The sequence below is a fragment of the Sylvia atricapilla genome, chromosome 19 (genome assembly GCF_009819655.1).
Source record: "Sylvia atricapilla isolate bSylAtr1 chromosome 19, bSylAtr1.pri, whole genome shotgun sequence".
In the NCBI taxonomy this organism is placed as follows: domain Eukaryota; kingdom Metazoa; phylum Chordata; class Aves; order Passeriformes; family Sylviidae; genus Sylvia; species Sylvia atricapilla.
In genome coordinates, this window is record NC_089158.1 from 3,734,473 (window position 1) to 3,747,831 (window position 13,359).

At 54.3% G+C, this 13,359-nt stretch overlaps 2 protein-coding genes across 2 annotated transcripts; one reads left to right on the forward strand and one right to left on the reverse strand.

The window, feature by feature from the left end:
- On the reverse strand, window positions 1–9,486 carry ANAPC2 (anaphase promoting complex subunit 2). The gene is made up of 13 exons (XM_066332517.1): window positions 9,421–9,486; window positions 7,944–8,566; window positions 7,215–7,347; window positions 4,948–5,122; window positions 4,711–4,830; window positions 4,126–4,243; window positions 3,864–4,045; window positions 3,577–3,718; window positions 2,768–2,843; window positions 1,986–2,189; window positions 1,705–1,834; window positions 1,195–1,430; window positions 1–484 (listed from the first exon to the last, which is right to left on the reverse strand). The coding sequence occupies exons 1-13, from the start codon at window positions 9,484–9,486 to the stop codon at window positions 272–274; spliced, it is 2,418 nt and encodes an 805-aa protein (XP_066188614.1). The 3' UTR covers window positions 1–271.
- Window positions 9,487–9,526: 40 nt separating this feature from the next.
- Window positions 9,527–12,898, forward strand: LOC136369895 (uncharacterized). Its single transcript, XM_066333049.1, has 3 exons — window positions 9,527–9,578; window positions 10,151–10,368; window positions 12,579–12,898. The coding sequence occupies exons 1-3, from the start codon at window positions 9,527–9,529 to the stop codon at window positions 12,699–12,701; spliced, it is 393 nt and encodes a 130-aa protein (XP_066189146.1). The 3' UTR covers window positions 12,702–12,898.
- Window positions 12,899–13,359: the final 461 nt, after the last annotated feature.

Below are 13,359 nucleotides of genomic sequence, written 5' to 3' on the forward strand. Positions count from 1 at the left end.
TTGGAAAAGGAGCCTACTGTTATTTATTAACCAGGGAGGTGGGCCCAGGCACTCACATAGGGGAGGAAGGAATGTGGGGAGCAGACCCAGACGTTGTGGGGTGTCCAGGCTGCTGCTGAGCTGCCTCCATGTGGGAAGCAACACTTGTTTGGGGTTAGGGGGCACAGCAAACCCCCAGGGCAGAAAACCCCCCAGCAGGACACTGGGAGCTGGTGGCACTCTGGAGCAGGGCACAGGCAGGAGTGCCCAGGGGGACAGGGACACTGCCAGGTTAGTTGCAGTTCTTGGGCAGGCGATAGACCCCCCCTGAGTAGATGAGCTGCTGGTCCCGGACCTTCTTCTGGAGGAATCCTTGCAGCTCCTGGATATCGATCTCAGTAACCACGGGGCCGGTCATCACAAACATCTTGAGCATGCTGTGAATCCTCTCCAGGGACAGGCTCTCCAGGTTGGTCAGCATGGCCTGGATGTATGTCCAGAACAGCTACAGAGGGACACAGGCCACAGTGAATGACTGACACTACAGCATAAAGCAAACAGCCCAAAAACAAGGCAGGGATGCAGCTGGCAGTAAGTTCTGCTCTCAGCCCTGAGGGTGGGGGCTTTAAACAGGGCAGATGCAACAACAGCAGCAAAGTGCTGGGGCACAGAGGTAGACAGTGGGATCTGACGTGCAGCACACACATGACCCTCTGTGGATGAACACCAGTATGACAATGCTGTGTTGCACAACACTCACACACAGTGTGACTCACAGGCAGGAAAGGCACTGGAAATGTTCAGGAACCACAACAGAGAGCAGGCAGAGATCCAGCTGTTAGTGTTGGGTAAGTCTTTTGGGCAGTCAAAAGTGCCAAAAAGTGTCACTCGGGTGCATCCAAACAAGTTATGACTATTTTCAAAAATGAAATCATGTCTTGGACTTTTTTCTTTTTTAAAACTGAAAAAAAACCAATTTGGAGATTTCCAAATGGTTCTCTGACTCAGCAGCTGGGCACTTGCCTGACAAAAAGGCTGTGATCCAGCACCAAGAGATTAACCAAGAGATACCCACTTCAAAACTCAAACGTCTGTGCTGGACTCCGCCACTTGCAGTGGAAAATGTGAATCCATAGTGCAAATTCAATCCATCATTTGGATCAGATTCCCCAAACCCATAATACAGGATGTTTGCATCACCACAGAGACAGATACCTGCAGCTCCTCCTCCTTCTGGTCAGCCTGTGAGGCCATGGCAGAGTCCCCCTCCTCGTCACTGTCAATCAGAACAACCTTCTCCACCTGGTCCTTCTGCTCCTCCTCAATGACAGTGAAGGTGCCCTCAGGCTCTTCCCGCAGGACTCCCTGCTGCAGCCACAGTGTCATCTTCCTCTTCAGTGATGTCACGGGCACCTTGAGCACTTCACTCAGCTCTGTCAGCGTCCAGGTGCCTGCAGAGACCATGGAGATCAGAGAGGAGGTGGAGATCAGGACACTTCCCACACCCAAGCCTGGTAGGAAGCTGGGAAAGGCGGGAGAGGCACTGCCAGGAACAAGCAGAGGGGTGCAGAGCTGTGGCCCTGCTGGGTGTTGGAGACCCTGTGGGAGATCCAAACCCATGCACCAGGTCTTGATCCTCCTGCCAGGGCTCTCAGAGCCTCCAGCTGCCTGAGGAACATGGCCTTCCCACCCATGGAAGCACAGAGAGGGTTCCACAGCACTCACTCTTGTTCTGGAAGTGCAGGATGATGGCAGCGTGCACAGGAGACACGGACAGGGAGAGCGTGCGATCAGCCAGCTCCACGTCCAGGCTCACCAGCCCCAGGTGGTACTTCCAGTTCAGGGTCCTCATGGCCTGGGAAAAGGGGGAAGCTGCTGCTCACAGCAGATCTCCCAGCAGGAACCAACTGCTAGGTTATTGCAAACCCCACTGTAACAACGTGGGCCAACCAGCAGCTAAAGGGGACTGGATAAAGCTTTCATAAGGAGGGTTAAGGTGGGCTCACCTTTAATTTCTCATACTTCTTGGAATATGCTTCCATGGCTTCCTTGACCTGCTCTGGAAGCTCCAGCTTCTCCTCCTTGAGAGGTGGCCAGAACTCACTGGACAGGATAACAGCCACGAGGCTGAAGGGAGGCCTCTCCTCCTCAGGGAGCTTCTCCTCCTCATCCCGAATGTTGGCATTAATGCGCCGAGAGTCAGCCATGTCCTGCAACAGGCAGAGGAGGCTGAGGTGGCTTCTTCCCTTCAGAGCCAGTGCTAACCATTAGTGAAGGTGAGGCTTAAACAAGGTGAACAGCATTCTCTCCAAATGATGATGGGGACACTGGAAAGGACTTGATCATGTGTGTCTACTTGGAAATCTGCTACATGCTCAGAAAACTTTGTGGGACGTTAGACGAAGGGGTTACAACTCAATACTGCCTTCACTGGAGGCCCTTCACATCTGTATTCTTCCTAGAGTGCTCCAAAAGAATCAAACTCCAGAGTCCCAGCCCCAGAGGAGCTGAAGGAGCCCAGCTCTTCAATGCCAGGATACTGCAGGAAGGGCAGGAGAGACAGCAGCACCAGAGCAACCATTCTCCAGAGCTGATAATCCATCCAACTCACAGAGCTTAAAAACAGGCATGACTTAAATGCACTTCTGCCTGTCACAAATCAGCTCCTCACTGGCATTCTGGAACCCCCACTTTCCTAAAAGACCCTTTTTGGGTCACTCCTCAAGTCTCTCCCCTTCCCCAATGGGCTCAAAGACCCAGGAATTGAATTAAAAATAAAGGGAGTTACTTTTAACATGACTTCACAGTAGTGCATCTGAGCTTCACCAAACCTCAGCTTCAGCAGCTCCACGTTACGGATTTCCCTGGAAAGAGACACAGCAGGTCAGACACAGGGTCCTTGGATGGACAAACCTGGCCTGGCCTCCACCCCTCACCACACAGCCAAAAAAAGGAAGTCCCTGGCACAAGGGTGCTCTTCCTAGGAAGCCTTGCAAGACACAGTGTCTGCCCAAGATGGTTCCTGGTACCCAAGTGAGGAACAGCCATCTCCTCTAGGCCAGCAGCTTATTGAAGACAGAACCCCAGAATGGTTCAGGCTGGAAAGGATCACTGGAGCTCACCCAGTTCCACCTCTCTGCTCAAGCAGGGTCCCTTGGAGCAGTCACGCAGGGTTGTGTTTGGGTTTGGAATATCTCCAGAGAAGGAGACCCCACTGGGCTCCTGTTCATCTACTCAGTCACCTCACAGCAAAGAAGTTCTTCCTCATGTTCAGGTGAACTTCCTGTGTTTCTGAAACACATTTCTTCCATCCCTTCCATTTAGGGAGCTATCACAACATGTAGGATGGAGCTAAAAGCATGTCAGTGCCTCCAAGTTCCTACTCACTGCTCTATCAGCACAAGCCAAGGGCAGGACTGAGCATAGAATTCTAGAGGCAAACTCAAAGCTGCAAAGGAAATAGCCACAGGAACTCCTGGCTCCACAAACAGCCGTTGATAGGACTGATTCTGAAGGTTCTACCCTTCAGAGAGCAGGTGAAAGGAAACTCAGGTGGTTTTGCCATGGAAGGCCTGGCTGTGGGCACGGGGGCCTCACCTGTCAGCGCTGTAGTTGAACTGGTGCAGCAGGCGGTCTGCCAGCAGCGTGCGGTACTCGTTGATGAACAGGTCCTTGCTGCCGTAGATGCTCACCAGGAGGCTGATGATGTCTGAGGAGCGACGCTTGGAGCTCGATTTCCCTGGTGGAATCCAGCAGACAACAGTGTGAGATTAACAAGGACCTGCCCCAGCCCAGTCCCAGAGGAGCAGCAAATGAGCTGCTCAAGGTTACAGCCCACCAGGGAAACCAGCAGGCTGCCAGGACTGCTGAGCTTGGCATCTCACCTGGATCTGCATCGACTGGGTCAGGAACCCAGTCCCCTGGCTCTGAGATGTCATCATCACTCTCCTGGCCGTTCTCCAGGGTCACTGGGTCAGCTTTGGAGAGCTCATTTGCCAAGTCACCCGAGCCCTCAGCATCCCCCGTGAGACCAGCCACGATCTGCCGCACCGTGTCCTCCCGAGTCCTGCCAGCAGCAAGGGAAAGGAGCAAGTGAGGGAAAGGGAGGGAAAGGGGATGTGTCAGACTGCCCCACACGTCTCCTACCTCAGATATTTCCTGATGGGCTCACAGGCAACCTCCAGGATAACCATGGAAGGGTCCAGCTCCCGCAGGGCCTTGATGGCCGAGATATACAGAGTGATGATGTCGGAGGTGTTGACTCCTACAGGAGAGGAGCAGAGGGAGTCAGAGTCCTGCAGCACAGAATAATGGCCTGGATAAAAGGAAGTTGGATGGTCCTCCAAGCCCTCTGTTCTATCTGTGGTGTGGGAGGAGGGCTTGCTGCCCTACTGCCCTAGGCACGGGACAGATCAGATCCATGTGCCTGAGAAACCAGTTCTGAGCACAAACTGAGGCTCAGAGCTGAGCCTTGACAGTGCAAAGAAGCCTTTGCCCACCTGGACCAAAGCTAAACTTTGTGCTCCTGACCACAGTGTAAAAATGAGGCCGAAGGGGGCTGGGATGCCATCAGCTGCTGCTGCCATGCCCCCTGGAACACGAAGAATGTGTGATGGGCACAGTGACTGCCCCTCACTCCTTAAACAGGAAACCAGACCAGTTCCAAGTAGATCCCCACTCATGCCCAGGCTCCTCACAGTGTCAGGACACAGACAAGGACGTAAAACCCACCAGGGTGCAGAAGTCTCATTTCCAGGGCACTTTTCAGGGAGCTGAGCAGCTGCTGCCTCTGGTTAGTCCTTTCTAGGCAGAACTTGAGGTCCTCCACAGCAGGCTTTGACTCCGGGAAATCTGCAAACCAAGCAATGATCAGGAGCAGTGCCAGGCTCTGAGGGGAGGCAGGGGGAGGCAGTGTGGCACATCAGAGAGCTCTGTCACCCACCCAACCCCAGCCCAAGGGTGAGGCACCTCGGATGATGCTGAAGAGCTCCTCGATGCGCATGCTGGCGTAGATGCGGTAGAAGAACCTCTGGACGTGGCAGCGCCAGCGTTTCAGAGTGCTGCTGGCTTCTGGGGAGGACTGTGCTGAGGGGCCATCCTGCAGGAACACCCTGCTCAGCCACCCAATCACCTTCTCTATCCACTGCACAACGAGAGGGAGAAACAGGAGTGAACACAGAGCTGGGTGCACAGCCACATCCCAAGCCACCCCAGGCAGCCACCAGAGCTGGCGGAAAGGGCAGCTGGACCAGGACAGCAATACCCCCAGCTGCCCTTCAAAGGTGCCCCAGCCTGGGTTACAGCTGGGGAAAGCCCAGCTGAAAGAATTGCAACTTTAACTAGATATAAGATATGGACTCTGCAGCTGAGTGTGAGAAGATAAGGGGTAACCAGGAACTCTCTGCAGGCACTGGGCTCCAAAAAGGACAGGGTTTATCCCAAAACTTGCAGCCTTTTCCATTCTTTCAGAGTTTCAACCCATTCTATACTTGCAGAAGTGTCCCATTCATAAGAAAACAATCAAATTGCCCATTACACCATCCTTGGCCCAAAATTTCTATGACTCCTGAAATCATGAAAAGCAAACAAGATATCCCAAGAAGTCAAAGATACCCAACACAACTCAAGCATTTAAAATCCAAATACCAGCCTTGTCACTGAATTATAAAATAAAAACCAGAACAGAGAGCACAAAAAGGTTATTTTTTTTTGTAATTGAGCTTTAGTGAGAAATATGTTATTGTCAAATTTCAAATTCAATTATAATATCCAGATGTTTAAAATAAGTGCCTTTTTTCCACAGCAATTAGCAAATATATGCTACTGCCTGAGATAGTATTTCAGTACCAATATACTACAAGATGTTCTACTACTACTCTACTACTAGATATTAGCTTTTTTTTTTTTTTTTTTTTTTTAAGACAGCCTGAAACAAAAGTGCTAAGTCAAGGTTTGTTTTGCTGATGTTTATTTTTAATTATCTACTCAATAAAACACTGAAGAAATGCACAAGTTTTGCCAGGACAAACCTGAGTACTACAAACATCTGGGCAAAACTGTGGAGAAGTTGATAAAGAATTCCCCTACAGGACAAAAGGACAGGACAACAACTGATGCAAAGCAACACAATTTTAAGGAATTATTATCAAACCAACCTATTCTTCCCCCGAGTTTATCTGCCCTGAGTGCTCCTGTTACAGCCTTACTGTGACCTGACACTCCAGGCAGCTGCTTTGGGCTCAGCCTCAAAGAGGCTTTGCCATCAGCACCCATAATTTTCAGTGAGCTGTTTCTCAGACTTCTCTATTTAACCTTTAGATTTCCAGGCCTGTGCTTTTATTTTTTTTTTCCTTAAAATCACCTCTTCCTAATCCTGACATGCTCCAATATTCTATGGCCAAACAAGAGGTGGAAGCAAGGACAGCATCTGACAAGCAGAATGCAGTTGTGTTTTCTGTAGTGCTGTGAAAATATCTTTAAACAGTCTCCACGTCATCCAAAAGCATTTCACATAAGATGCAGTGGAAGAAAGTGTTGCACAACAACCAAAAGAAAGTAAACATGAAAAGATTCCTGATGTTTTCAGGCAACAAAAACGTTTGGCGTGGCAAAGAGTGAGGAATCCAGGGGCAAAGGCAAGGTCGTGGGCAAGGAGCACTGAGCTCAGGATTGTGTCCTAGGGGAGCCATAACCTGGAGAAGAATTTTATTTTAAAGTCATGGTGGATAAACAGCTCAACACAAACTAGTTGAAGTAGCAGCAAAGCAACTGGGCAGCCGCAAAGAAAGATTTTAATTCTCTGTGTGGCCACTGGTGAGATCAATACCAGAGTATCCTCTCTCATCCTTGCTTACAATTTTACAGGGAATTGGAAAGAGGACTGAAAATAGCCACAGATATTCTAATTGTGGGCTCACCTACACAGAGGGAGGGCCCTCTGCAGGCCAGGTGGCACTTGTTTATCTTGTGGTTTGTAAGCTGGAACCACAGAAATTCCCTCATTACTACAGACATCATGAGGTGAAATGTGACAGTCCTTCACGCACAGATCAGAGCAAACCTTCCCCTCTAGCATCAGCCAAAACGGGGATTTTTAGCCACCTCTCCTGCCAGGCGTGGTGGAAGTCATAGCCCTGGACCAGGTGTTTTAAGCTGGAATCTGCTTTTAGCCTGAACTGCTAAAAACCAACAACAAGCTGCACGTGTCCCAAGGAGGACCCTCAGTGCCCCCTCACCTCCTGGAACTCGCTGAGGAAGGAGTGCTCGTATTCCCCGCGGCAGCGCTGCTCCATCCGCTCCTCGATCATCCTGTGCAGGATGGTGGTGACGGCGTCAGCGCTCACCCTCTCCAGCAAGTTCAGCCGGCGGCTGCGGGCACAGCGACACCGTCAGGGGCGTGAGCGAGCAAAGGTACCAGCAAATCTGGGAAATCTTACACCTGAAGGCACCACCCGCCCTGTGCATTCCACAGAGGCAGGCCCAGCTCAGGCCACCTGCCCTGACAGCCCACACAGCAGCACTGCATATGTAACACATGGTGTTGCTGCTATCCCTTCTTCCTTACTGACATTATTTATAGCCATCGAAAGCTTCTTCGTTTAGAAGAGTTTCATAAAATCAGAGAATGGTTTGGGTTGGGAGAGACCTTCAAGATGTAGTCTGGGCCCCTGATATGGGCAGGGACACCTTGCACTGGTTTGCTTCTTTGTGATCAGAGGCCTCAGAGCAAGAGAAGGATGTTCTCATATCCAGGGAGAGGAACTTGCTGTCTAAAGATCTGCTCTTGTTCAACCACCAGTTGAAAGCAGAAAGTCCATGTTGAGTTCTCTACCCACCACCAAGACACAGCCTGACCTCACACAGCTCCTCCTGTTCTCAGGGATCAATAAAACCTGCTGCTGCTCCCCAACCAGACTGCCCTCCCCTTGCTCCAAGTGACAGTCATCACCCTGTGAGATACCTACAGAATGTCATTGAGCTGCTGGAACTGCTCCATGGCTTCAGGGCACCAGCACTGCTCCCTCTTGCTGCTGCAGCCTGCACAGAGCTGGCCCTCTCCTCCACCCTCCTCTGGGTCACTCTCCTGCTCAGTCTCACTCATGCTGCTCTCACACTCGTTCGTTCCATCTTCTCCTTTCTTCCACTGCCGCATGTATATCCTGAACGTGCGGCTGTAGAACTGCTGGATCATCTCCTGGAAGGATTTGGTCGTGGAGAAGAAGAGGATAGCTTTGAACATGGTGTAGACCTTCTCCTGCAGCGTCTGAGCGCCTGTGCCCAGGAGCAGGCCTGCCTTGGTCCACTGCTCCAGGAGCTCCAGGCTGTTCAGGTAGGGCTCCAGGCGGCACTTGAGCAGACTGAACGCTTCCAGGAGCAGCGCGGCGCACTGGGGCTCCTCGGCCGCGTTCTCATACTGGCCAATGCAGCTCCAGAACTCGGGGGCGATATTTGCCTGCAGGTCAGTCTGCAGCACCTCGATGAACCACTCCTCCACGATGGAGTGCAAGTCGTAGCACTGCAGCACACCCAGGGCTGCCCGGAGCTCGGCATCCTGCAGCGGCCCCGCAGCTTCGGGCCTCGGGGCTGCCTGGAGAGCGGAGGGAGCACGAGTTAAACACTTGATGGAACATATAGGGTCTCTGCTGTCAAACTGCACCGGGGGGATGCTGCTCCTCTGTGGCGACCTGCCGGGTTCTCAGCCCAGCGCCCACCTTCCCGGGCTCACACCCGCACACATCATTGCTGTCCCTGCTGGTGGCGGCTGCAGGACACAGGTGCTGGTGGGAATGCTGCAAGCCACCCTCGGGTGCCCAGAATGCCGTGGTCTGGGCCAAAACTCTTCCTTGGCCACCGCTAAGGAAGAGAAGAGCCACGGCACGGGCAAGCAAGCTGTGGCCTTTCGGTCCTGCTCCTGGCTGGGGTGACGGGGAGAGAGGGCGGCTGGACCCGCGGCCCTTCCCTGACAGCCCCCAGCAGACACCAGGAGCCCCTTCCCCTCCTCCCCGGCAGCTCCAGCCGTCCCTCCCCAGCCCCGGCAGCTCCGGCCGTTCCTCCCCAGCCCCGGCAGCCCCGGCCGTTCCTCCCCAGCCCCGGCCGTTCCTCCCCGGCAGCTCCAGCCGTTCCTCCCCAGCCCCGGCCGTTGCTCCCTCAGCCCCGGCAGCTCCAGCCGTTGCTCCCTCGGCCCCGGCCGTTCCTCCCCAGCCCCGGCAGCTCCGGCCGTTCCTCCCCAGCCCCGGCCGTTCCTCCCAGCTCCGGCAGCTCTGGCAGCTCCAGCCGTTCCTCCCCGTCCCCGGCAGCTCCCACCCGCCCCGCAGACCCGGAGCCGGAGAGGCCCGGCCGGGGAGGAGCCGAGGCTGGAGCATCCCGGAGCCGGCGGGTCGGGCCTGGGCCGGGCCCGGCGGAGCGCAGCGGCCCCCGAAGCCCCGCTCGGTCGCCGCTCACCAGCCCCAGCGCGGCGGGCGGCACCAGCGCGGTGCTGAGCGTGTGCCAGGCGGCCGAGAGCTCCATTCGGGCCGCAGGAAGGGGCGGAGCACAGCCGGCCGCGGCGATGAGCGCCACCGGGGCCGCGCTGCGGGGACACCACGCGGCGCTGCGGGAGGGTGAGCGGGGCCGGGGCCGAGCGGGGCCGGGGCCGAGCGGGGCCGGGGGCCGAGCGGGGCCGGGGCCGAGCGGGGCCGGGGGCCGAGCGGGGCCGGGGGCCGAGCGGGGCCGGGGGCCGAGCGGGGCCGGGGGCCGAGCGGGGCCGGGGCTGAGCGGGGCCGGGGGCTGAGCGGGGCCGGGGGCCGAGCGGGGCCGGGGCTGAGCGGGGCCGGGACTGAGCGGGGCCGGGGCTGAGCGGGGCCGGGGGCTGAGCGGGGCCGGGGGCTGAGCGGGGCCGGGGGCTGAGCGGGGCCGGGGGCCGAGCGGGGCCGGGACTGAGCGGGGCCGGGGCTGAGCGGGGCCGGGGGCTGAGCGGGGCCGGGGGCTGAGCGGGGCCGGGGCTGAGCGGGGCCGGGGCCGAGCGGGGCCGGGACTGAGCGGGGCCGGGGCTGAGCGGGGCCGGGGGCTGAGCGGGGCCGGGGGCTGAGCGGGGCCGGGGCTGAGCGGGGCCGGGGCCGAGCGGGGCCGGGGCTGAGCGGGACCGGGGCTGAGCGGGGCGGGCAGAGCCCGGGCAGGGTGCACGGGCCCGTCTGACGGTGCCGCCCCGCAGGGCTGTCCGAGCTCCGCGCACGGAGGGACGAGCTGAGCGGGCGGATCCGGTCCGCGGAGGCGGAGAGGGGCCGGCTGCAGGCGCGGATCGCGACCCTGTCCCGGCGCTTGTCCGACGCCAGTGAGAGCCTGGCGGGGCTCCGGTCTGCCCGAGCCCACATCGACCGCACCATCGCCGAGATAGACATGGCCTCCGGCAAGGTACTGACAGCGAGCCGCGCTGAGGGCTCTCGGCGTGTTCAGGCTGAGGGAGAGGAGGGGACATGGCAGTGTGCAGCTTCCTCGTGAGGGGAGGATGAGGGACAGCAGCGATCTCCGCTGTCTGTGACCAGGGACAGGACCGAATGAATCCTGAGGAGGACGAGGATCACCCAGCCCAGCCCCTGTCCCTGCCCAGAGCCCCACCAATCCCACCCTGGGCATCCCTGGCAGCGCTGGCCAAAGGCTCCTGGAGCTCTGGCAGCCTCGGGGCCGTGCCCATTCCCTGGGGAGCCTGGGCAGTGCCAGCACCCTCTGGGGGAAGAGCCTTTCCCTCATCTCCAGCCTAATGTTATATCAAGGGAGATTTAGGATATATGCATATATATATGGGTCTGTATTTACCTGGAGGTCGGTTGGGAGCACCTCAGTGAGCCACCACTCCTCCCTGGGTCGTAGCACTGCAGCCAAAAGAACCTCCCAGGCCCAGGATGCAGCTCTGGCACACAGACCCCATCACCAGAGGGTCGGGGGTTGTTCTGGTGCTGCTTGGGCTTGGGCAAGGTTTATTGTCCAAATACATCAAAAATAGCTTTTGGAACAGACCCCCAAAAATTACCATCTTAGACCCATGGTTTGGGGGAAAAGAAGGAAACCACAATGACCCACAATCCTACAATTTCAGGCAGAGAACAATGGTGCTGATGGAACTATTGGCCTGCCACTCTTCCTGCCCAATATTAGTGTAGCTTCTTTCATCTTTAATGGAATAATGTCATTAAAAGAGTCCATTTGTTGGGGCAGTAAAGGCTGGGAAGGAGGCAAACAGCACAAGGGCGAGCACTGTCATTTTGATTCCTGGGACAGCTCTACCCATTCCCCTTCCCTCTGTGTGTTAATGCCAGGCAGGGACGGCTTGATACTCACAGGCAGGGGCACAGCTGGAATCACTTCTGTATTACACACCACCAGCTTTTGGTTTTTTGAAAAAAGATCTTCAGAGTCTCTTTTAAGATGTGACAATCTTCCTTCTCTTGGTGACCAGGCAGAAACACCATTTCCCCTATTAGCTGCTGCCTAAATTCTCCCCATTCGTATTTTGAATGTGATCTACTGTGTCAGCTCTTCTTCCTCTCCCAAAGTCAGTGCTTTCCCATGGTAATCACTTTTCAGATGAAACTTGAGCTGCTTCCTCAACCTTCTTCAAGACCTGATGGTTTGAAGTCAAGGGGGAAACTCAATTTAAACCCAATAAAATTTAAAAGCTTAAAAACCATGTTGTAAGGTACACAAACAAACAGCCCCTTTAAAAAGAAACCTTACCTTCAATCTAAGTCACACCTCCAGCCTACAGCTGTACTCCTGTTTATTTAAATGAACTGACACTCACAGGAAGTAGAAAGAGGTGCTGAGGAGGAGATGTTGGTGTCCTACAGAAAGTTCCTATCCTGTGAATGTACATCCCTGCTTTGTCACTCCTTGCCTTCTGCCAGCCCCCACAGGACTTCACCTTCCTCCAGCACCTTGTCCTATGGGGCACTTCCTCAGCTTCTCTCTGATCACTTGGTGGTTTTCACTAACTCACAGGAACATAAATTATTTGTGGGACTATAACCATCACATTTGGTTTGCAACTGTCGACCATGTTAAAAATTTTAACTGGTGAGATGGACAGACAGCAAGGTCTCCTAAATATGTTGTAGCCTGGAGCACAGGGATGTTAGATTGTGTACACAGTGAGCTAAAAATAGGGGAAAGTTAATAACAGATCTAGTTTGACATAAGTTTACTGTAGGTTTGAGTTAGTCTTGAAGCCATAAACCCAAAATGTGCAGTTTTAACAGTGAAAAAGAGTTGATACTAAGTCAGCTAAGCACAATTTAATACTGATCTAAAAAGCCCAGGTACAAAATTTCCCTTAAAAAACCTCACCAAACCAACCAAAACCACCCCAGTCTGCTTCAGGAAGTTCTCTGCCTCATGCACCAAGACAGATAAATTGCTCAAGGCCTTTCATATTCAGAATATGAATACAAACCAGAGAAATTCTCCCACAGATGTTCCCACTGTGAGAAGGGATAATAAATCACCAGGAATTAGAGGCTGAAGGGCTGGAGAACCCCTCTTGCTGCAAGGCAGATCAGGTGAATTGGAAGGGACTTCATAAGAGAAACAGTTTATGTAAAAATAAGCTATTTTTATTTCTTTCCCAGATACTGGACAATTCTCAGACATTGCTAGACGTCCTGAAGGAGCAAATGAGGGATCTTGGTAAAGTCATTGAGCCACAAAGCACTATATTAGGACAACGAATACGTCGACAAAAGCGTCCCTAAACTTCTTCTTCAGCCTGGAAAGTCCTGTTGGCCAGAGAGAGCTGCTGCTGTGGTAACAAGGATGCCACATTAAATAAAAGCCTTTGTTTTGCAGAAGCAAATTTTCCTTTCAGATGTGCTTTGGTATTAGTTAAGAGATCCACTAAAGCTGATCCCAGAATGCTACAGATCAGGGTAGGCATTTACAAAAAATAAAATACCCTTCATTTTGGGCACAGCGATCCTGAGGCACATCCCAGGAGCTGATGTGCCCCATCAGCTGATGCTCCTGCCCTCGGGACAGCATTGACCCTGCTCTGCCTGGAGGCAGCTGGGAAGTGCAAAGGAGTGCTCAGGGAGCTGTGAATCACATCTCCAAGGTGGAGCAGAACCGCTGGGAGAAGGAGCAGAGAGTCAGCAGCACACTCTGCACTCCCACACCCCAGGGCTGTCCTGCCCCCAGGGCTGCAGGCACAGAATTAGCTCACATGAGAACCAGAGCAGTGTTTGAGCTGCACGCTTTACCTGTTTGCTTTAGCATTCTTTAGCATTCCTCATGGATCCATAGGAGAATTAATCCAGGGCTAGTTCAGACCCTTTGTCCCTAACTTGATTGAAAGCAGCTTTGCTTTGCCACCTGCAGTTGTGCTACAAACAGCTGCCTTAAACTGACCTGGGC